This window comes from Pterocles gutturalis, unplaced genomic scaffold (assembly GCF_000699245.1).
Source record: "Pterocles gutturalis isolate BGI_N339 unplaced genomic scaffold, ASM69924v1 scaffold5481, whole genome shotgun sequence".
Lineage (NCBI taxonomy): Eukaryota > Metazoa > Chordata > Aves > Pterocliformes > Pteroclidae > Pterocles > Pterocles gutturalis.
This window is the reverse complement of record NW_010100169.1, coordinates 105,195-128,497: the sequence shown is the minus strand read 5'-3', so window position 1 is coordinate 128,497 and position 23,303 is coordinate 105,195. Positions and strand designations below refer to the sequence as shown.

At 45.9% G+C, this 23,303-nt stretch overlaps 1 protein-coding gene across 1 annotated transcript in view; it reads right to left on the bottom strand.

Annotated features, from left to right (window-relative positions):
• Window positions 1-23,303, bottom strand: part of PTPRF (protein tyrosine phosphatase, receptor type, F) — a gene marked incomplete at its 5' end in the record, with an annotated part of 199,831 nt that overhangs the window by 79,823 nt on the left and 96,705 nt on the right. The window contains 4 exons of the mRNA XM_010078593.1: window positions 1,582-1,593; window positions 11,024-11,134; window positions 19,948-19,965; window positions 21,658-21,666. Coding sequence (XP_010076895.1) covers window positions 1,582-1,593; window positions 11,024-11,134; window positions 19,948-19,965; window positions 21,658-21,666 — 150 coding nt within the window. The remainder of the gene's footprint in view (window positions 1-1,581; window positions 1,594-11,023; window positions 11,135-19,947; window positions 19,966-21,657; window positions 21,667-23,303) is intronic.

The window sequence follows — 23,303 nt, the reverse complement described above, 5'->3', positions numbered from 1 at the left end:
TTCCTGCTGGCTTATATCCATTCTCGGCTGCCTCCCCTCAGCTAAACCATGCGGCTAAAATGTTTAAGTGCCCTGTCAAAGGTTTATTCTCCAGAGGTGTCTGAGCCATCACAGCGGTGCTCCAAATTCACTGAGATCTAGGAGGCTTTGGGCCTTGGCTTTGATTTCTTCTCTTTTCTTCCTTGTTCTCATTTTTCATCATTGTCTTGGGCTCAGGTAATTTTATCCTCCATGAAATCTATTTTTAGAGGGTAAACAACAAGGGCCCTGTGCCTCAGTACAATCTAAATGAGACCATGTTCCAGAGAGAGAAATGGGAGCGAAGTCAGTGTACTGGAACAACTGCTATGACAACTTGTTAAAACTTGTTCCAGTGATGATTATAAGATCAACTCATGCAGCTGCCCGATGGCACGTATGAGAAGACCCAGGTTCTCTTCCTCGTGCCACCTGGGAGCAATGCCGGGCTGGAGAGCTGCTGCGAGCATCCCTCTCCTCCAGCGTGGGTGGAGGGATGGACCCGCATGGTACCTGTTCAGCAAAGGAGTCATCGCTGGAAACTAGCTCAGGACTTCTGCCAAAGCCACCAGCTTTCCTCAGCATGGAATCATGAGTGCCTCGAGCTAGGTCTGGAGCCAGATTTCATTCAAAAGCTGGAGTCGCCTTCACTATTGCCCTTGATTCACCTCTGGTTCTCTGAGGGCAGCGGGACAGAGCAGGGCAACACACAAACCAGGTTTTGCTGAGCGGCTACCAGCTCCTGCACACACTGCCACGGGCCTCCTGGAGCCAGCCTAGGTAAGGCTGGGGCCACTGCCAGAGCTCCCTGCTCTCCTGCCAGCAAGAGGAAGACTCAGCCCAGGGAAGAAAGGAGAGGCAGACCTGCTCATGCAAAGGGCTCTTGTCCGAGTGTGGAGAACCAGCCACACCCAGAGCAGGGACTGCCAAGGAGCAGGGAAGCTGCCGCAGCACGAGCGCCTTGCATCTCCCAACCAGCTGCTCTGGCTGCCCTGGGGCAAGGGAGGGCAGCATGCTGGGTTCTCCTCCAGCTGAGATCAAAAGTAAGCTTTTTGCCTCTAGAGAAAGTTAAAACTTTGAAAGCTACAGGAGAAATTGAGGAACTCGCTCTCCCTAGCAGCTTGTGAAGGGACTGGAGACCATTCTGATCTCCGCTTCCAAAGACTGCTCTTGATCTCCAGCCAGAAAGCAGCAGCACTTCAGAGGTGTTAGACTAGCACCTAGCACAGGTAGTGGGTTAGAGGAGGACCACACATACAGTAGCATGCACTTCTTCCCACCCTACCTTTGAACAAAACTGCCCTGGCTGGTATTTGCATGCAAAATATATTCAGTGCATTTTAAATCTCAAGCAACAAAGGCATGCAAGCAAAGTATCAATGCCATCACCAGAGTCACAGCAAACAGTAAGCAGATTTCGTCAGGCACACTGTGGCCGTGCCTGGAAGGGAGCCAGGTTCTGTAGGGCCCCCTCCCTTTTTGGGGATGGCTCTCCTCTCCCTACTGGAAAAGTCCCATCTGACGTGGCGTACTGTAGATGGATAAGAAGTGAAAAGGACCAACCTTCTCGCTGATCTGAGAGATGAAAGTTTGTTTTGTTTGATGGCAGAGTGCGATGAAGATGAGGAGGGAATAAAAAAAGACAAGGAAAAACACAGAGAGTAAAAACAGGCCAAGCTTCATCTGTCCGCACACCACTGAAACGACAAGACAAGACTACAGAGGTCAGCCGTGACTTCCCACCGTGCACACACACCACTCCATGTTGTGGACAACAGTGAGCCACACTCACACCGCTCTGGCCCGGAGCAGGGCCAGCCCCTCCACCTCCCTGATCCGCTCACCGCTTGTTGAGGCAGGGCAGAGGGGACCACATGTCCCACAGATACTCACACAGAGGGTGCTTTGAGGGCAGCCCTGCACTGGGCCAGATGCTGGAAGCACAGACACATTTACATGTGCAAAACACTCACGCACGTGCACAGAGCAAGGGACTCCAGCCATCACACAGACTGACGTGCTCCCAAACACCCACTCTAGCTATAAAGACGATGGCAAAGGCACTTTAAACCCATTGACCACACTGGTAAGAGCATATGCGTAGATCCGAATTTTATCAAGTATGAAAGTAATGTTCCAAGTGGTGTATGGAAAATCTTCTACCATGAAGAGCTGCTCCCCCTCTCCAAACAAAAAGCTAAATGCAGCAGAGAGGTATTAGGCAAGTGACAGACATGTGCAGTCTCAGCTGGGCTCAGGTTCAGGAGAGCCTTATTGATGCACTGTGCTGCAAGTGAGAGATGGACAAGAAATCAGAAGGACAAAAACACCCAGAGAGAAATAAGCAGGTCCCAGTTTTTGTTCCTGCGGGAGAGACAGTAGAAGGTTAGTTGCATTTTCCTTATAGACAAAGGAGATCTTATTTCTCTAGCAGGAGTGACCTCACTCCAGCTACAGATCTGTGGTGTATCAGCTGTAATCGAACCCTCACTGAGAGAATACAGAAGTGGATTTGATAGTTAAAGACTGCTGATGAGTCACATTTTTGATGGGAGAAGGAGAAGGTGAGGGGAGGAATTTGCTTTCCAGCAGAAACACTGCAAATTACAGAACAGCATGTGGCATTATACAGTGCAACAGTACAGTCAGCCATTTCCAGCGATTAGAGGACAGGATTTTAACCAACACTGACATGGTACAGACCAGGCAACAAACTGCCAATAACAGCTACAAAAGCGGCCTACAAAGTGTAATGGAGCTTGCAGAAGAACAGCAAAACAGTTGTTTACGTTTCTTCAATTGAACAAATACCAGGGACTAGAACCAACCAACTCAGAGCTTCACTGGGCCATAAGCGAGGGCCACATCCAGCGATGACCCCCACCCAGACATCCTCAAAACAAACAGTCCTAGCTTAAGGTCCAGGTTTCCTCTGGGCTGCTTCAGACAGGGGATTTACCTCTTGGTCCACAAAACATTAATGTCAGGCTCATTTAATCCTGTGAGACCCTGTGATGGGAGGGAACTGTTTATTGCTGCTCCCAAGCCACCACTTTATTTCCTAATCTAATGGAGCGTATCGCATCTGCATGGTCTCAGCAGACAGCAAAGGGCTTCTGCCTTCTGCTCAGCTCTTCCCAACAGGGAGGATTTGTTTCCTGCCCTTGCCCAGGAAGGACAGTGCTTCTGGCAAACAAGGTGTACCCACAGACTGCTGCATTTCAGGAAAGCAGCACCAACACTGCAATAGGGCAACACAAACTCCAACTGCTGCAAGCGTGGACCAACCTGCTGCACCTGCTGGGACTGTGTGACTGAACGGCAAGAGGCTGGTGAAGGGTGTAGGACTGGGGGATGATGCTGAAACAGCTGTGGGAACACCCGTCCCTGCTGCAGAAACACAGCAGCTGCAGAGCCTCTCTGCCCTTGGGAAGGGCCGACAGCCCCCAGACACACCAAGGGGACTTGCTGCGGTACCGCCTGGTCTGCCCCAGGGCAGGGAGAGGGGTGCTGGTGCAGCTGGGGACAGCCAGGAGCTCTGTTTTGGGGAGCCGGGCAGGGATCACACAGTGTCAGTGCACATGGACAGGAGCAGGCTCCAGCAGCGGCTTTCCCCATGTGTTGACTCTTCAGCTTAGAGTCAGAAAGGTGAGGAGCCACATGTGAAAAACGCTAATTCAAACAGATTACTTTCTGGTCTGTCAAACAGGAACAAGCTTGGGGCCTGCTATTTGTCACTAATTGCTGGATTATCTCTTAATCTCTTATTATATTAGTGTCTCAATGGGAATAGAAAACAGTAGCAGGCTATTTTGGAACAGCTGTAAGGCAAGAGGGAACACCTGGCCAGAAAGTTCTCTCCCCTTTCCCTTTACTTAATGCTTGAACAGCTGCTGCTTTATCTGAGATAAACCTGATAAATTCCAAATTGAAAGTTTCATCTCCTTACAGGTCCCATTCACATTCTTCCTTATCTCCAGTTCTCTATCCATGTCATTCCTAAACTAAGAAACACATTTCACCAACAGGTTTTCTGCTTTTTTACAAAACAAACGACTCTGAGCACTGACAGCAAATAACATCTATCGCCCATGTGGAGACAGAGGATTTAAGGCTGGGGGTACCCCGAGTGTCCCCTGTGCAGAATCCCAGGGCTCACTAGGCACGCTGCTGCGTTCCCGTGAACCTGAGCTGCCTGGCAGCTAACGTGAACACGCCAGTCTGTGTGCAAGACAAAGCAAGTCAAGTCACAGCAGAAATGCCACCAGAGGATAGCAAACTCCAGAAGGTAAAAACGGGGCTCATTTTGAGAACCAAACTGAAATGGCAAAGAAGCAAAGAGCGAGGCCGTATCAGAGATGTCTATGCCAGTCCTGACTGTCAGGTGGCTCCAGCGCTCTGTAGGCAAAAATTCCCACGCTGACTGAATTTGGCTTTTACCCTGTCACAGACATGCTCGTCTCATGCAGCAGAGCAGCAGTAATAACTCTAACCACAGCAGCTTGTTGCAGAAAGAATGAGTTTGGGCTTATAGGAGACTCTGCTTTTGTGTATTCTTGGGCATTAGCTCCCTGAAACAAGGCAGGGGGCTGTGGCCAGGATACGAATGCACAGGTCTGAGAGTTGAGATCACTAGCTCAAACAAAGGAACACATTTCTGAAGCTTTTCAGAGTGGGAAGCTAATACTTTCCTGAAAGCAACATGAAAGTTCATTATCCCAATTGGCTCTGTAATTCTGCTGGGAACTGCCAGCATCTGTCCTGTACTGAAAACCCTCTGGTGCTATGCAAGGCATCAATATAAAGGCAAACCCAGACACTTTGGAATCCAAAAGACACAGAGGTTAACAAAAACCCAGAGGGGGGATGAACCTGTTCCGGCTTATCTCCAAAAGCACATCTTGTGTCCCAAGGACTCCACATAAATCAAATTTCACACTTTATAGCTTTTAGAGGTGTAGAGGAACAAAAGAACAGATTGCCTTTTTTATGCCAGATTACATGAGAATAAGACAACCTCCCCTTATATGTGATGAACAATATTCTCATGCCACAGTGATGAGTATATTCCATCCCAGAGAAACAGACAGGATGCTCAGGGCACCCAACCATCCTTTCCCATTCATAGTGTACACACATGCACGCATGAATTCAATTAAGAGCAGAAAATCTCAGAGCACCAGAGATGGATTTCCTAACCGTTTGTGCAAGTGGATACGGAAGGGGAGGGAACGGGCATTTAATCGGCACAGATACGCAGGAATAATTGTTCCACAGATGTCTCTGCAGGTCATGTGGGGAAGAGGGGAGAATAGGTTTCCAAGTCCATTTCTGTGTTGCATTATCACACACTGAGCCACCAGCCACTCTCCATTTTCCATAAAGGCCATTTTACAAATAATCAGACTTAAGCCTCACATTGCACTTTTAACCGTCCAAGGACTTTGCAAGGAATAAAACCGTTAAGCTTATTTAGTTGAGTTCTATAAAATGCATTAAAATCTTTAGATGAAATGTGCTAGCAGAAGGACAAAGAACAATTATTTATTAAATTGTGATCATTATAATCATTATGGCATAGCAAAATGCTCATAGACACACTAATGGTGAACACACTTTGTCTCAGGAGAAAACATGAAAAAAATACTCATATGAGGAAGAGAAAACTTGGCAGAAGCCTCTCTGGATCTGAAGCCAGCCGGTTCTGAGGACACAGACAGTTGCAGTAGCAGAGCCACAGCGCCGACTGAGCAGCAAATGTCTGCTGGTGCCGAGTGCTGCACAGCTCTGGCTGTGCCGCTTGGCTGCGCTCACTCTGAGCCTGCTCACAACTAGCCAAGATGTATCTGCCCAAGCTATAGCTGCTCTGACCTTAGCTACGGCAGTAGCTTCAGCATGGAGCATCACCTGAGGGCAGAGGAAATGAAGTTAAAAATACTGAAATCCCATAAAGAGGAGTGCACTTTCTTCATCAAAGGGTCATTGCTCTCTGTCGTGTTGCTGTACGGCAGCACTATCTGGAGGTCAGGACTGCACAGAGTGTAGACGGGGAGATCGCAGCCCTTCAGACCCATAGCCCTCCTCAGCCATGTGCCAGCTGCTGAGAGGCAGTTAGTCCGTGGCCTCTGTCGCAGCCTGGTTTTGCTTCTTCTGATGGTCCAAGGCAGACGTCTGTCCGAAGCAGCAGTCTGGATTATCCAGTGTGATTCAACTGCTTGTTCGTGTTTCCTGTCATCCAGGCATCTCCCTCTCAAGTCTCTCCAGTCTCTGCTTGTCCGCAATGGCTGCCAGGCCCTCCAGCACCGGCAGTGCCCCTCTGGTCAATTAACCATCCCCACCAGCCCTGACGAGAGGCAGGTTTAATGGAGCACATTGCCAGAAGTGTGTATACAGCTGGGCTGTAAACAAACATATTCCCTGTTATTCAGCCATTTTTCAGACATCCCCAGTTTTGGTTGCTGACTGTTTGACCACTGTCCTCAGCTTTTACTTTTCTCCTGGCGATACCCTCAAGCTTTGACTGCTGTTGCTATTTTAGCTGCTTTAATATTACATAAGCAGAAAATATCCTTTTTAAAGGCTTCAAGTCTTGTGGCTCCAGGCCTATGTCAGTCATTCAGAATTATTATTATTTACACAAGATCCCCACTGCAGTAAGCATCATATCGCCGCAAGTAGCCATTTCAGTGAGCTCCCTCTGTGTCTGAGCCTAAGCTACCGCCAAGTTCACAAGTGTAAAACCCTGCCAAAGCCAGAGAATCGCTGCTAGGGACAGATCCACAATCCTAATTTCATTTTGGGTGATGGCTCCTTAGTGAAACTTGGCAAATAAAACTTCGGACTCCAAGCCAGTTTCCCTGCTGCCAAATGAAATACTAGCCTGGCCTTTCAAAAAGCAGATCAAGAAAGCACAGATTTTTGCAGTAATACCATTTCTATTTACTGCAGTCTGATTTACTAGTTTGTGATTTGGGGACAGAGGAGACAATTCAGTAGTAAATGGTTTTTCTTTAACAGCAGCTGTGCAGCTGCTTGTCTACAGTACGGGTAGTATCTTGGGACAGAGAACTCACTCCACTTGCCCCTCTGGACCGTGCCTTAAAGGCCTGAAAAGCAGCACTGAAGCAGTGAAAACTGGGCAACAGATTTCTCATTTGATAGGAACTATGCAGCCAATGCTCCAGTAAATACTATTCTAATAGCATCTGCATTGCTCACTGCTGTAAGCAGCAATGGGGAACACACCTAGTGAACCCCCCAGTGTATTAATAAGGATATTCTTATACACAGTTTTCCTGCTCATCTGCTTCACTGAAGTAGAAAAAAAGAAGCCATGTGTAGAGAAAAAGAAGGGCAGAAAAAACTTTTCATACAGGGTAAGAGTCAAGTAACAGTGCCTCTATTGAGGGGAGCACCACACAGGTCACCACCTTCACAGGCATTTCATAGGGCAAGACTTCTGGCTGAAAACGCTCCTCCTTTGTGAAGATGTCTATGAAGCTGTAGGCAAATGAAGAGTGAACCGTAGTCATAAAAAAACAATAGCGCAGGTGAATCAGTGCAATTATACTATACTCCCAGTGAGCATGAAATGACACCATCTTCCCCCCCCCACTACATCCAATCTGCCTTCTACTCTTAATTTCTGGTGTGTCTTGAATCAACTTCTTGGATTTTTGCTGCTAAATTAGACAGTAAGCTCTCTGGATTAGAGGAATCACATCTTCCATACACTGCTCTTCCCTTTCTTTCTCCCTGCAGCACCATCAGGTCCCAGATCTAATCATCGTTACCATGTACTGCGGTACATGTAACCATGGATCACAAATGGATGAATGTTCCTTCACCCAGACCAGCAGCGGCAAGCGTGCTTCTGCTGAACGGGCAGGACAGGAATATGCCACTGCGCCCCCTTTGAAGTCCCTGTTATACCCCAGGCAGCCACCTTGCCCTGCTATGCTCCCCGCTCTTGCTTTCATTCTGTTCTTGCTCCTTCGATGATCTGGATGTTTTCTACAACCTTCCCTGCACGGAGGGCTGGGAGCAGCAGTGGGAGGCAGTCAGCTCCCTGTGCTGGTCCCCAGCCCCATCCCAGCTCTGCAGAGGCAGACAGATAGACCTGTCACTCCAGAAGAAGGTGGCTTATGAGGATTGCTTTTCAGCACACTTAGTAAGATGAAAATAATAGCTTCAAGGAAAATGCATCCATTTTCCTTTACAAATCCCTGGTGTGGAAATGTTTTAACTTTTAATGAAGTCCATCTGTGCAGAAGTGCTGGCTCTGAAGGATTCACAGAGACAAGACACCAGCGTAGCCTGCTCCTTCCTCCTCCTGTTCTTTCATTGATATAGGAAGCCCTGAGCAGTGCCTGGATACTCCTTCTGAGCACCCAGTATCTTCCTTTGTTAGCATGAAAAGTATGATAAAGATGCTAATGAGCCTGTGCTTTCTATGACAGCACACTCACAAAAGATTACCTGGGAGGCTAGGAAAGGGGAGAACATGATCAAAAACATAAACCCCAAGAGTCAAGAGACAAACAAACATTTGAACTAACAAAAAACCAATAGGCTGTAAATGAGAGCAGGCACAAGCAGTGCTGAGAACTACACAGGGTGGAAATTAGTACTGCTGCTCAGGGCTCAGCCATGATTTCTGAGGAAGCGGCCAACTTCTTGGGTATTCATCGCAATGAGGTCAATCATTATGAAACCACCATGCAGTGGCAGTGCAGCCGACACACTTAATTTCCACCGCAATTTAGCATTAATTAATGTCTTCTCTAGTAAAGATGCAGGCACTTTCTGAAGACCCTACTGGAAGTCACTGATCCGTCTAATGACCACACTGCAGGACTATCACAAGAAGAAAAAAATAGAGATTCTTTTATTCTGCATCCCAGACCCAATAAAGTAATATATATTCATTTTTTTCCCTAGCTTGTTAAAGAAATAAAATACTGGTCTTGGTTTGACTAACTTTTTGAAATCATTAACTAATACAGTAACAATATGATTATTTTTTTTGTAGAGCACTTGCTATCGGAAACTTTAAGCACAAATACCATCTAGGACCTAGTACGCATGGTGAATTTAATCTGATAATAATTTATGGGGTACCTTGTCTTAAATATACAGCAGGACTTTATCAGGATCACACAGGTTGGAGACTGACATTGTGAAGATTATGTGCAATAAAAAGGCTTGTTCCAAAAATTCATGTGCAAGAAAATGATGGTTAATAGCAAAGCACATGTCTAAAGAACACATTTTCTTTGGTGAACATCAGGATCCTCTCACATGTGCAGACCATCCAAGGCCCATGCCTAGCCCAAACAGGACAGCCAAACCTTGCTGAGCAGCATGCCAAGGGTGTGTGTGGCTTTGCCCCGAGCCAAGGGCTAACCCACCACACAAGTGTAAAATTCAGTACACTCCTCAGTCTTACAGGATTCACTTGCTAAATAAAGAATATTCATTAGTAAGAAATCAGAAAGTTATGAGGAGGTTTTTCTACCTCTTGAAGCTCTTGTGCTTTTTTTTCAGCCACACCTCTACAGAAAACAAAACACTGCGAGTCTGAGCATGTCACAGGAAGCAAAAGCATCCCAAATACCGCAGCAAAACGTCTGGATAGCCACACAAACCTATGCAACAGCAGCCAACCTGTTAACTAGGATCCTTTCCCTCAGAGTGCAAAGTGACAATCTGTGATGAGTTTTAATACAGCTTGCCTGAAAAATGAACTTGCAAGAATATAGGGAGTTTAAAATCATCCATAATTACATTGTGAGAGTGAAATGAGTGATTCCACCGCATAGATATAGCTTCATCTTCTTGAATATGCTTAATTGGATACTTCAGTCTTCCAAAGACTCTTATAATCCAAATTATGCTGCAAAATAAAAAAGTGCTCCCGAGAATAAGCAAAGACAACAATGCTAGAAGCCACTCCTAGAAGCAAACACACAGCATGTGAAGACTTAAGCATTCTTGTGTCCTCGTTCCATACTAACCAATGCATAGACAGCTTTAAGATTGTATTTTCTTTCTTCAAAACAGAGGAAGGAAAAAATGAAGATGAGATTTTATTATTACAGTTGATTTACTATGTGGAAATAAAATTTGGTTTTACTTCCTAACAAACAATGGGTTGCACCAGCACAAGAATCTTCCTTCTCTTCTTGGGAAATTCCGTAACTACATTTCCCAGGGGTTCCTGACCAGTGTCTCTGGTTATACAGAGCTTCATATGAATCGGCACATTTTTTTTCTTGCTCAAGTTAACAGAATGTGTATAGGGAATCTAGTCCTTGCTTCTTTCCAAGCTAACTCAAACACCTTTAACGTAGAGAAAGAAAACTGGCAGGAGACTGTCCTGATGTAAAACCCAGTTATTCTGGTATATTGAAAACAGTTTTAAATCATCAACATAGCATAACCATTAGAAAAATCACTTTACATGAATTGTGGCTCATTTCCAGCAGGTTCCCAGTGTGAGCCATTAATACCCAGAGGCTCAATCACTGATGCATGTAAAATGGATTAGAGCAACTCCTAAAAGCTCTTCAGTTTTTAAAGATATACATTCCAAGGCAGAGGCCTAAATATCAGCTCACCTATAGCTGAGCACCTCTCGCTCACCAGAGTATGACCGGTTTTATACTGCTCCACCAAAGGTTAGTTTATACTAAGAGGATTAAGCACCCAATTAGAATAACTATGACACAAAGTTAAGAAGTTCAAGGGAGACAGGAATTCCAGTTCTGCCCATATCTCAGCATTTTATGTAAGACCATATAAATAGCAAAAACAGATTTCCAGAAATGAGTCAAAACCAATGTGGATCAAGATGTTGCCTTTTTTTTTTTTAGAAGAAGGCCACATCACATAAACCACAAAGTGTGATCAGGGCACTAAGAGAGGGAACACACTCCTTCACTGAAAGCCATGGAGCCTTTTGGGCAGGAGGAGGGTGACCCCCATGGGTGGAAGCTGCTCTTACCTCGAACGTAAAGGTTTGCTGGGGCAGAGTAGCGGGTTCCTGCGCTGTTGGTTGCAACACATTCGTATTTGCCTTGGTCTGACTCCTCACTGTTCTCTATCTGCAGAGCTCCTGTATACAAACAAGATGACACAGACAATTCAGGTTATGGCAAATTTAGTAATCAAACAGCCAGCCTCAGAAAAGGAAGGCCATGCCCCACGCTTTTAAAGTATCTTCCTGGATCAATACATCGCGATGTTCCCTGGTCCCACCAGGTACCAGCATGCAGCCAAAAGGTACCCAGTCTGCTGTTAGAAGCTCATGAAATTGGTGATTGCTATGTTTTTTTAATGTACAGGGAATCAGTTACTGATGTATTTCCAACCGCCCCAACCACTTATATTCATTGCTTCAATAAAGGAAAAAAACATACACGTACACACACATTAATTACAGCTTTGTATGGGACCTCTGTCTAATAAAAGGACCTTTAATAAGCCTTTAATCAAAACAGCCAAGCACAAAGCACTAACTGTAGCTGTTTGTTTCTTATCTGATGCACACAAAGCCTAACAAATGCTCAACAAATTGCGACCTTCCTGCAGAAACTGGCAGACTCCCATCTCTCCCACCTCACCGCCCCTCCTTCCAACAGACATCCCCTTCCGAGAAAACACCTCGCCTTTCGTCAGCCTTCTCCACATCAGTGATCTCCTTGTCCTTTCAGATTTCATTATACATGATACAAAAAGATTAGAAACTCAGTGTGAGACATCAAAGACATACACCACAGCAATATGCCCATTTTGCCACTCAACACTCATGTGAGAGCCGCCCTCCCTTTGTCTCAGCAGCGCCCGCTCCTCCAGCTCTGCGGCAGGAATAGCTGCTCAGCCCAGACTGCATCTTCCTTCGGACATGATCTGATCCCATCCCCAAAGTGCCAGATGCATGAGGGGCACATCTAAATAAATGCAATAATTGCCAGAGCACACAGAGAAGTAATTTACATGGGGAACCTGTGGAGTGCCTGTGACGTAGAAGCAAGCAGCAGTCTAAGGGGTTTTCTCTCATCTGCTCAGCCTATTCCACTGGTGTCCAGCACCCCTGGGCCTGGCAGCCTGGTCCTTCATCCAGCTTCTTGCCTAGTGCAGGTAACTGCAAAACTGCCTTTAAACTCCCCTAACTGGGCCCCATATGCAGACTAAAAGATGGAGACACAGAGAAGGAAAGAAGTAGGATGCAGGTGACAGCAAGCTGGCACTGCGGGAGCAAACACCCTTGGCCAGACACTGAAGCGGCTGGTGCTCACTCTGCTTCCCCCAGGCAATGTGGGAATAATTTTTAAAGTGCCTTCAAGTGCTCAGATTCTGCTGGTTAGGATTGCCTGTAAGAAGGGAACTCTGCTCACAAACCATATGCTGAACTAAAAGAAAACATTAACCCCTTTGCTTGTAAGGATTTGAACTCATTTCTGCCTGCCACGGTTCAAAATGACCACTGAGAGTGGCACTGAGAATAGCTGGTGAAATTGCTTTCTCACTTCTTGCTGGTTCAAGCCACAGAGGTCAAACTCAGTTTTTCATATCATCAGAACAGAAGAAAAACTAATGTGAATCAACCACTGCCACCTACATTATTTAGAAGGATAAATTGAGACTGTAGCATAAGTCTATATGTCATGGGGAAAAATGAACTTCCCTGGGTTCTGCCATATAATAAAAATGATGTACAGAGCCCTCCCTATTGTTGCATTAGTGCTGGAAATGAGGCTTCAGCTAGACAGATAAAGCTTGTTTGCAGAAGTCTTTCCACCTACTAACAAAAGGAGCTGCCAGCTTTCCCTAGCCACAGCACTCTCCGGACACCCACGGGCCAAAGCCTACAGAGCACTGCCGCTTCATTCAGGGAGAACACTGAATTTCTACATGCTGTCTGAGAAAAACATCTTCAAGCAGACAGCAGCATGACAGGCAGTGGAGCAGGAGGAAGCTTCCCAGCATTGACAAGACACAGAGAATCAGAGAATCCAGAAATGGAAAAGACCTATTAGGTTATCTTGTGCATCCCTGGGGGCCAGGGCAGGATTGCTCCCTGTTATAAGTGTACTTGTGTTCTGTCCAACCCCATTTTAAATGTGCCGAGTGATAGGTCTTTCACCGCTTCCTCACAGAATTGATGCCACAGCCTGGTTATGCTCTCTGTCAGGAAGATTTTCCTAGAACTCACCATATATTATCCCCTTCTTAACTTCTGCTTGTTACTCATGTGCTGCAGAGTTCATTCTAAGTGCTCGCATGAGGCTTGGCTGGGAAAAGCTGTTTGCCGCAAAACATACCCAAACTTAAAAAAAAACCAAACAAACCACAACCCAAAAAAGAGTGGATGTCATCACCCTAAGGAAAAGCCTGTCTCTGATTTAGCCTGTAGCCCTCATCAGCTGGCTGGGCTGAAAGCAGAGCCAGCTTCAGGTGATAGGCAGTGGCGACTGCCTTAGAAAAAAGTAAGATCCCTAGGTAATTCTGCCACGAACACATACCTTTTTATATGCCCCTTCTAGCCATTTAATACATATCACTGGTATTTATACCCTTTATACCTGCAATCACCATGCCTCTTAAATGTCGGTTAGTCAAACTGTTTTTTAGCTCTAGGGACCTCAACATCAGTGCTGGAGAGAGAAGAGGAAAACGTATGAGGATGAAGAAAATGAAGTCTGAAGGGAGTTTCAGATTACATGCTATTATTGCTCGTCACTTCTGCAGCCAGCGCAGACTGATTTCTACAATCACACTATAAACATGTAACATGTGTCAGCAACTGCCTGCAAACTGCCCAGGGAAGGGATTCTGGTTTTGTCTGGGTTGGGATGACTATTCAAACTATGGCATGTCAGGAAGAAGCGAGAATCCAGGAAGCAGAAGGAAGTTAACGTAAACCTCTCAACTGAACCAGAAAGAAATCGGTTACTGCAATAAATCATCATTAGACAAACATACAGATCCCACACCACAGCTGACAGCTAGCAGAAAGCAAAGGATCACGGTAAATTGATGGCAGTCAGCGGGACTACAGGGGTCTTCTTGAAGGACAACTTACAACTATGCGATGGATACAGGCAAGTGTAGGGTCTCTCAGTGTACAGAGATTTATGACTAAAGTTAGGAAGTTCAGACATTGCTGGAATCAGAAAGCTGGAGACATAAATGCATCTGAGCCTTGGGAAAAACTCCATAAGTGTAAAATATTCCAGGCCCTAGTTCAGTCATCCCAGTGAAAGGCAATAGATTCACTCTTGAAGGGTTCAAGTCTCCCCTGGAAAGGATGCAAGGAGCTACAGGAAAGGAAGAACTGAGTCCTGAGTAGCTCCCTTCCCTGAGGTTCATGGAAGCTGCATCCAAAGACCCTCAAAAGTGCAGTGAATTCTTCACTTTGACAAGTGCAAAGGACTCGATTTCTATTCCTAGCCCTGTCAGCATCTCATCTTATAATCATCTGTGGCTCTGCTAACCAGGGCTAGGAAGGCTGATTTACTTTTATTCATTGCTTTGGGATTTATGTTGCACAAGTTGCTGAGTAAGGTCTTGCTCACACAGGATGTTACTGCAGACTTCTCACACGGAGTCCTCGAGTGTTCCTGTGCCAGGTGCCTTATTCTCGTTTGCATGGCTGAGTCCTGATGTGCAATCAGATGGCACAGCTTCAGTGGATGCACGAGAACCATCTACCATCAGGACGTGCATATATGTACAGAGAGGAGCAGTGAACAGCTTGTTTGGGAGCTCGTGGGGCTCTGCAGCAGTACGTGCACATCAGAGCGAAACCTCTCCCTGCTGAGCACCACTCGACCTCCAGCGGAAGAGGGGCAGCCGTTCCTCAGCACACTGCGATGTCGATGTCGTGTTGATCTCGCTTGCGGCTCAGATCTGTTCCTGATAACACATCTCAGCTTATCAGACAGCTGACAGCTCCTGAGAAAAACTCCTGGCTGCTCTCCAGTGCCAGGGAGAATGGTGACAAGGCAGAGATTTCTGGGGCTGAGAGCAGGAGCTGGCCCTGCTGACTGACAAGCATCCCTTACAGATTTTTTACTCTGTGCTGCTATGTTCTTGCCAGTCACTTCCCTCCTCTCCTAGCTTTTTCTTTTGCTCTTTAAACTCGGGCACAGACAGCATCCCCGTTAGCAGCTCTCCAAGATACTTATCTATTCAAATATACTTGTGCTCGGGCAGAATCATTAGTTGCCGTGACAGTGGTTAGAAGAAGCATTTAAGAAGTGCACTGCACAGAGAGAGCACGGGAAGGCAGATCCTGATAACGGCTGCTTCTTGGTAGCGCTGGGGACTGTTGTGCCACGGAGGCCTTGTCACTCTCTTCCCTAGGTGACAAACCAAACGTAAAAAGCTCCAAGCTGCCATAGAAGTTGATCTCTCTGAAATCCTGCTCTGTAGCTAATCGGGTGCTTGTGCTCTCCTCCCAGAGAGCACCGCACGCAGCTGAACATTCTTCCTCGTCTGTTCAGGTCAGAGCTCCACTCCCAGCAGTGGTAGCAGCTCCACTTCTCTGGCAGGGCATTCACAGGCTCAGTCCCTCTGGCTCAGAGGTGGGGACTGACCTTTTGTCCTGGTTATAAAATTAGACACGGAGTGAAATGCTCCCCTAAGTACCCAGGGGGCAGGGAACCAGGCTGTGGTCACAGCACTCCTCTAAGGAAAGGACTTGCAACGCAGATGTTAATGAACCAACTACGTGACCAGGGTCCTTCCTCTCAGGGAACAGGTACATTTTGACCACCCTGCACACTAGAGCATGTGGCCTCCACAAATCCTTTCCTTCTCCTTCCTCCTGACTCCCACAAACTTCCTCCACAGAAACACCGCCTGACTGCTCCTGAAGCAGTGTTCTTAGTCACCCCTTCAGACAGTGCTCAGCTGTGGGTCCCAATCCCCCTTCTGCTAAAAATTCCCTCCAAGAGGAGACAAATCCTCCTAATAGAACCTGGTGAGCTGTGGAGGAGGGCCAGGGGCAAGCCCAGACCAAACATGGACCCATAAATGTGAATCTGGTTGAAAAAGAGAGGCTGTGAAGCCCTGACATTGAGGGAGTTGGACTTTTGACGGTCTGGCTGCTGCCTGAGATGACAAATGCTTGTCGTGGGAGCTGTGAAAAACTGAAAGACATCAAAACCACGCAAGAGTCACTAATAATGAAAATAAGCATTTCCTATATTCACTGTTTTTTGTCATTTATAACAGCAGCATCTCCCAGCTGTTACAGAGGACTGCACCTAGCCTCCACCAGCCATCAGCACTGCCAATTATGCAAAACAAGATAACTACAAATATATTTTCATTGTTAGTGTTCATTATGGTCATTATGCCTGAGAGGCCGGTGATTGGCATGCGAGGGGCCTGTTCTGGATGGCAGCACTGCTGAGAAATCACTCTCCTGTGCACCAGAGGCAGCTGCTGATGGCACTCGACCACTGCCACCGAGCCAGACTTGGGCACAGAGGGAGGAGAGGAGACCCAATGTGCTCGGCAGGAAGAGGTCTCCTCTTAGACAGCGGAGTTTCAGGATGCTCTGATCTTTCACTGGCAGGTAAAGGAAATCTCAGGGGACTCTGCATCAGAAGCAAAACTACAGCACTGTCAAATGCACAGTAATGTCTCTGTGTGTTTCTAAGGGGACATGAATCAATCTGAATCCCGACAGTAAGAAACATGGCATTACAAACATGTCCAGGCACCACCCCTGTGAACCTCCCCAACACTGTCTACTGTCTGCTCCTGCAAGCATATCTTCTCATTTTTAAATTGTTTTTTTTTATTATTTTTTTTAAAATTTTTTTTTTGGTGACTGGAAAGCTCAAGAAACAGGAAGAAAATCCTATCATATACAAAATGCAATCAAATGTACAACAACATACTCAAAAGAGACAGCAAAATTCTTTTAGCTTCCTCTAATCAGTTTGGATAGCATTAGACTCCAGCTCACAGGATAGCATTGAAATACTGGAGCTATATTTAAACTAGTTCTCTCAGGACTGGGAAAGGTTTAGCTGCAGCTACACAGGAGTCGGTGCGGGTGTTCACCTGGCTTCCCAGACAGACAGCTTCTGACACCCAAGTGAGCTGATCTAAAGTTAATTCAGACAGACCTCTGCTATGCTGACATCTGCAGGGAAGAAATACTCTTATGTATAGGAACGTCAGATATTTCCTGTGGTGACAGAAAAGTAACAAATAAATCTCACTGGAGAAGGATAATGCCTGAGATGACGACATTTCTTTACCTCCTCATGCGCATCTGATCTAATGCCTGTTCACTCCAGCACCCACCAGAAACACAAGCGTGCTCTGCTCTCTCTTACAGCCCGGAGCAGGAAAATGCAGCCAGGTTTCACAAAAGGTTGAGTGAGTTCAATTCCTGAGAAATGCTGGAAATGAACATTTTATATTCTACTTTGAAATTAAGAATGGGGCAGGACTTGCTTAAACATGGACTTGCTGATACTATCTGTGGGTCACCTTAAGAAGACAACTATTGCCTAACCTGATGGGCATCTGCCAGCTCCATGTCTTTCTGATGAACCAACAGGGATTTCAAGATTAAATTACAACCTGGGGCAGTCCCAGAGCAGTTAAGAGTGAAGTTACAAACTGAGATTCTGAATTATAGATGGGAGCTCCTCCCATTTCAGGGAAGCCAGAGATTTCTTGGACAGAAAGGACCAATTATGTGGGTGTAAGGTCAAACGAGGTGTTCAGAGAGAAAAATCTCCTCCTATTTGGAGGGGTGCATGGTAGAATTTCTCAAGTTGTCCTCTTGTTAACCACACGCTGCTCCCTGCGGGTGGGTTCTCCACTGCTCCAGCACAAATGCCTTGGATAAGGCTTGAACCTCCCAAGTACTCCAGACACACAACTCCTAGCGACACAGTCACAGCAGCAATTAAATCAAACCAAAACCACCCCTTCCCCCCAAAACATTATTACCAAAAGGGTTCATTAAGAGTCATTAGTTCACCCTTCCTTTCAGACCAAATTAATGGATTCCAAAGCATCAAACTTACCTTAATGAGGAACAAGAGTGCAGCTGGGTATAGAACACGGCAGAACAGTCACTTCTACATGGACACAACCTCACCATCACAAAAGCACTTTCATCTAATCTGTTGTTATCTTTAGAAATTCAATGACCTCCGTTTTAAATAAAAGGCATTAGACTGACAGAAATCCTCTGGGAGAAGCCAGAGAGCAGCACGTGGCTTCTGTTTGCTCTCACAGAAATGTCATCTTTGACATTCAAACAGGACACATATATTTTAAATAATGTCAAGAACATTCTTAAAATACCTCACCAGGACTCAAACGGGGGTGGGAAGGGGGGGTGGGGGTGCGGGGAACTTATGTTTTATGAGATGGATGGTTCTTTTCACAGAGATGCGTTCGGATCCCAAGCAGGACGTATGGAGCATCCACACGGTTCTGGTGCTGAGTCACTAATGTCATCAGACAGGGCGGGCGTGCAGCGAGTGTGCGGGGAGGCCCCGGGATGGCTGCGTACTCGGTGTGTACGGTTGGGAGCTCAGAGCGCTCCGCTAGTTAGCATTCAATGTGTCATTTCATTTTAGGATTTGCAGTAGAAATAGGAGATGAAGAAATAGTTTAAGGAGCTTGTAACATCACAGCTGTCAATCTCCAGCGTTCCAAAGGGAGGAATGACAGATATATAAGCCCATTCATATCAAAAAAGGTTTGCAGTCTTTTTCCCTGACCCAGATTTGCTACAGAGGCAACTTAATGCAAATGTGCATCAGACGGCAATTCACATTTACTCTAAAATCACTTAACAGGAGCTGAAAACATTAACCCCCAGCAACAGAACCAGTTCCAGAGAGTCAGATTATTAACTTCCAGCAGTGATTCAGGGAAAAGGAGGAGGAGAGGGGAGAAGAGGAAAACTGAACAAATGGGGTTGTGTTGATTTGTAGGTGGTAGTCATTCTGTCGAGAAATCCAGGGGTCAGTCAACAGGGGTAACCAAAATCACAAGAGAATTCAAAAGGGCCTTAGCATGTAACACTAATTAACACACTAAAGTTAATCTAAAGAGACAGCTTTCAGTGTCTAGGCTGGAAGAGACAACACTCAATTGGAAAGTCATTACTTGTGCATATAGGCTGTGAAAACTAGCCAAGGACCGCGCACACTGGGCTGTCAAATCAGGGGTGGGTTTAATTAACGAAGGCTTAAAGCAGCCAGATGTGCTTCTGATTCATCTATTTAAAACACACCTCTGTGCTGCAAAGCAACATCGGCATGTCTGGCTCAGAAAGGGGGGTCTGGGGCAGCGGTTCTCCACTCTGCTGCCACATCGGAGGGTTAGCACACTTGAAAGGCACACATGAGGAACACAAACAAAAGTGCTCCTTATGCCAGATCCGGATTTTCTCAAACTTTTGAGAATTTACCTCCTCTGATTGCAGTTTCATGCCCATCAGCAGCAGCAGAGAAGAATTAGACTGTTCTCTTGTGAAAATGTTACCTCCTTACACTTACACCAAAGCAATCCATCTAAAACCCCCTAGACACAAAACCTCAGGGGCCACAACTGCGCGGGAAGTCCAGAGACTTGCAGGAGCTGCAGGAGACGTCAACCCTCCCGTGGCAGAGACCAAGGACCATTTTCCAGTTTGCAAACTTTCCGTTGAATAACCCCCTTTCAAAAGTGCAAAATCGCAATGGATGAGTCTACAAGAAAACAGGCTATAACCCAACCAAAATAAACACACTAGTGGGAGAGTGCAGATGAGCAAGAGCGCTGGCAGAGTTAGGGCTGAGAGTAAAAGCTGGAGATGAGAAACACCGGAGGAGAAGGGACAAGGCAGACAGGAGATGGAGTGATGTGACAACTGGAGGCACATTTCAGCATTCTTACCTCTGATCGGTGTACCACCTGGTGAGGTAATTTGAATGCAAATAAGATTAGAGAGAAGCATTAGTACAAAGAGGAAAGGAAGAAAATTATAACTAAAAAGCAGAAAGTTTTTTTAAAGCTAGAATTTGTATTAGCGCGACAGAAATAAACAAAAAGAAACTGATGTGCAATAAAAGTCAAAGTGACACTCTCAGGAGGTTAGTAAAGCTCATCACTTCCAGGAGTGCAGCATCCAGCCCTGCATCTTGCCATTAAAGCCACCACCCTCATGAATGGGGGCTGAACTAAGCTGCCGAGGTGGTGCTGCTGGCTGGCCTCACCCCTTGCATTCACCCACACCACTGTTCAAGCAGGTGATGGAGGACACGTTGGGGAGATGGTGCAGTGCCCCTTCATTCCTCATACAGAACAAGGAGAGGGTGTCCTGAGGGCTGTGCGACCGTGAGGGTGCCGGGCAGGAGGGGTAGAAAGCGCATGGCTGTGGGCACCAGGTGCAATTTTGCTTTGAGGTTAGAATGACCAGTGGGACAAAATCCGCTCACTTAAAGAAATTAAACTAAGGGGAGAGTGTAACAAATCAGTTTTTAGCCATTCTCCGCATTTGCGTAACTCTTGCATCAGGTTCCCTCTGGCAAAGAAACTGGTGTCATGCAGAATTAACTCTATATACAGAAATATTTCAAAATGAAGTAGTTTCTGGTAATGTAACAATGGCATGCTAAGCCAGACCTCTGTCGTTCCTGCCTAATTTGGATATTAGCTGGAGAAAGGAATCTCTACCCTCTTTATAAGGCACTGGAGATAATTTTACATGCTATAATGAAGAGTATCTTACAAGGAGGGCTTCTCTGGGAGTGAGGTTAAGTTATCCTGTTGCAATGATCTATAAAGGTTTGGTTTATGAGGTCAATATGTCTAGCAAGTGGAGGATCCACTGGTCAGTGTCTTTCTTGAGTTCAGAGCACAATCAGTAATGAAGCGTAAATGAAGGGGAGATGCTCCAGCTGGGCAAATTGGCAGGGCACCCTTCTAATCCCCACTTTTGTCCCCTTGGTCTTATTTTGCACATATGAAGGCTGTTAGTATAAGGGAGGGATTCATGCAGATCGAATCTGTAGGCAGGTCATGGTATGTGTTGGTTTTATGCAGATTTGTAGGATCTGAATACCAAGCACTTACCAAAGAAAACTGAGGAGTTTAAACAGACAGAAAAACAGGGTTAAACAGGACACAGTGTGTCAAATCATGTTCAGTGTATTGATTAATAAATACCAGTATGCATACAAGAGTGTCGTGTATCTCAGAACTACAGCTCATTCCATTATCCACAACAATGATCACCCAATGGGAAAGAAAGACAGAAAAGAATTTCTGTAAATACAAAGAAGGCATATTTTAAGCATGTTTAACTTGCCTCTTAAACAGTAATTACAATATTTATACTTATTCTTTTTCCTTCCTAACTACCCTTCCTTTAGGCAGAGTCCTTTCTCTAAGCAGAAGCAGCAATTCAAACTACTCATTTTAGCATTTTCCTCTGCCAAGATGACATTACCCCATTTTAACTTTATGTCTGGTTATATTTTCTGACATTTTCTATCCACAGATGACTGAAGCATCAGTAAAGATCTTGCAGTCACTGAAGTTGTGGGTAATCTCTCTCCTTGCAATAATAAATCTGCTGCTTATTTATCTACCGCTACCCTTGACAGAACAGTTCTACCCAGAGGTACTCGCATGGAATAGCACAGCCATGGAAAACAGGGTTATTTCTCTTTGCCTGTTTGGAAAGTTTGCCAAGTGACATTTTTGTTCTGTTTGGTCTAGGCCCTGCCCCCTCACCCACCCCACCCCCGTCCCCTTCCACACTTCTCAGAGTTAAGAAAAGCATCACCACAGTGTGTCACTTCCCACGGGAACGGTGCAATGACTTTGAGCACAAGCCCAAGGGGCAAAACCCAGGACTTCCTTCTCTCTCATCTGGCTGAAATAGAGTTTGTTGTTTTGCCCTAGAACTGAAAAGATTTCCAGCAAATCTTTAAATCTGCTCCCTGCAGAGGCTAAACCCTTTCTCTAATACGCAACTGTCTACACAGAGCTCTAGGAGCAACTACATACTTGAAGCAGATTCCCTAAAACGTGTGACCAGCTGATTTTTTCCTGCATTAAATCCCAATCCTCCTGGCCTCCAAATGTAAGCCAGCCCTTGTGGGAGCAACATAGAGGCTTGCTGTATTTAGCACAGTGTTTGTTCTGGGGCTCTCTCACCTTTGCAAAGTTAAGACATTCACTCTTCACTCAGAGGACACCGTTATGGAGAGTACACAAGGCTTTTCTGTTGGACCCCAAAGTTCCTCATCCAGAAGAAATACAAGTTTGCATCCATCCTTCATATCATATGAAAACACATCTCTGGCTGTTGTCCTTTCAGGGTGTCCCTCAAAGAGACCAAACCACAGCACATAGCCCCAGAGTGCCAACATAAGAGTCCATCAAGTAACGGAGGTGCCATCACTTGAATGGTTACTGAGGCCAACATGTGTCCTTTGATCACCAGGCTGCTTTATGCAAAGGGCATCCCAAGATCAAACTTTAAACTCAATTCCATGTATGGCTTGAAAGGTTTGAAATGCTCATTAAGGAAGGAGTGATTATTTCCCCTTCGTGATAACAGACACTGAATAACACCCCGCACATTCACTTTGGTCAGGAACGAATGCCGACCCTGACATCCTCTGTGTACTGGGAGCATGCAGCCAGGCGTCCAAGGCAAGGCAAAACATAGGATGATACACTGGAAAACCCCATGGGATTATTTGCATCAGTATTTCCCAGTGTGGAGGAGAGGCTCTGTTGGAGAAGGGACTTCACTCTCCTGACACAAACTCACCCCAGACTTATCAACACTTATCCACTTTCTTGGAGGAACCTAAACCACCAAAAAAATTACTCCAAAGCAACATCAAACAGAAACCAAGGCTATCTTGTAGGGCGCAACTGGGCAGTACTGAAGTGCAAGAACGAATCCTAGAGAACTCCGACAGTGCTTTCAGCACTTGTAGGGGAAACTATTTTCAGAAGTAAAAGTATTACAAAAGAGACTGGTTGTTTGGCACCAGTTGCAACTGGGAGTCTGTGTGGATGCCATCACTGCTGTGTGTGCCTCACAAAGCAAGACCAGGTTGTGCAGTGTAGGTTCTTCCAGGATATAAAACTCCAGCTGTCAATTGGTTGGTCACGATATTGCTTCAACCCTTGTCCAGCCAGTTCTCTCTGAGAGAGCGCCCATCCTTGTTTGGGTTTCCTGATCCTTTTGGATAACACTCCCTAATCCCCATTCTTTTGGGCTGTCCTCA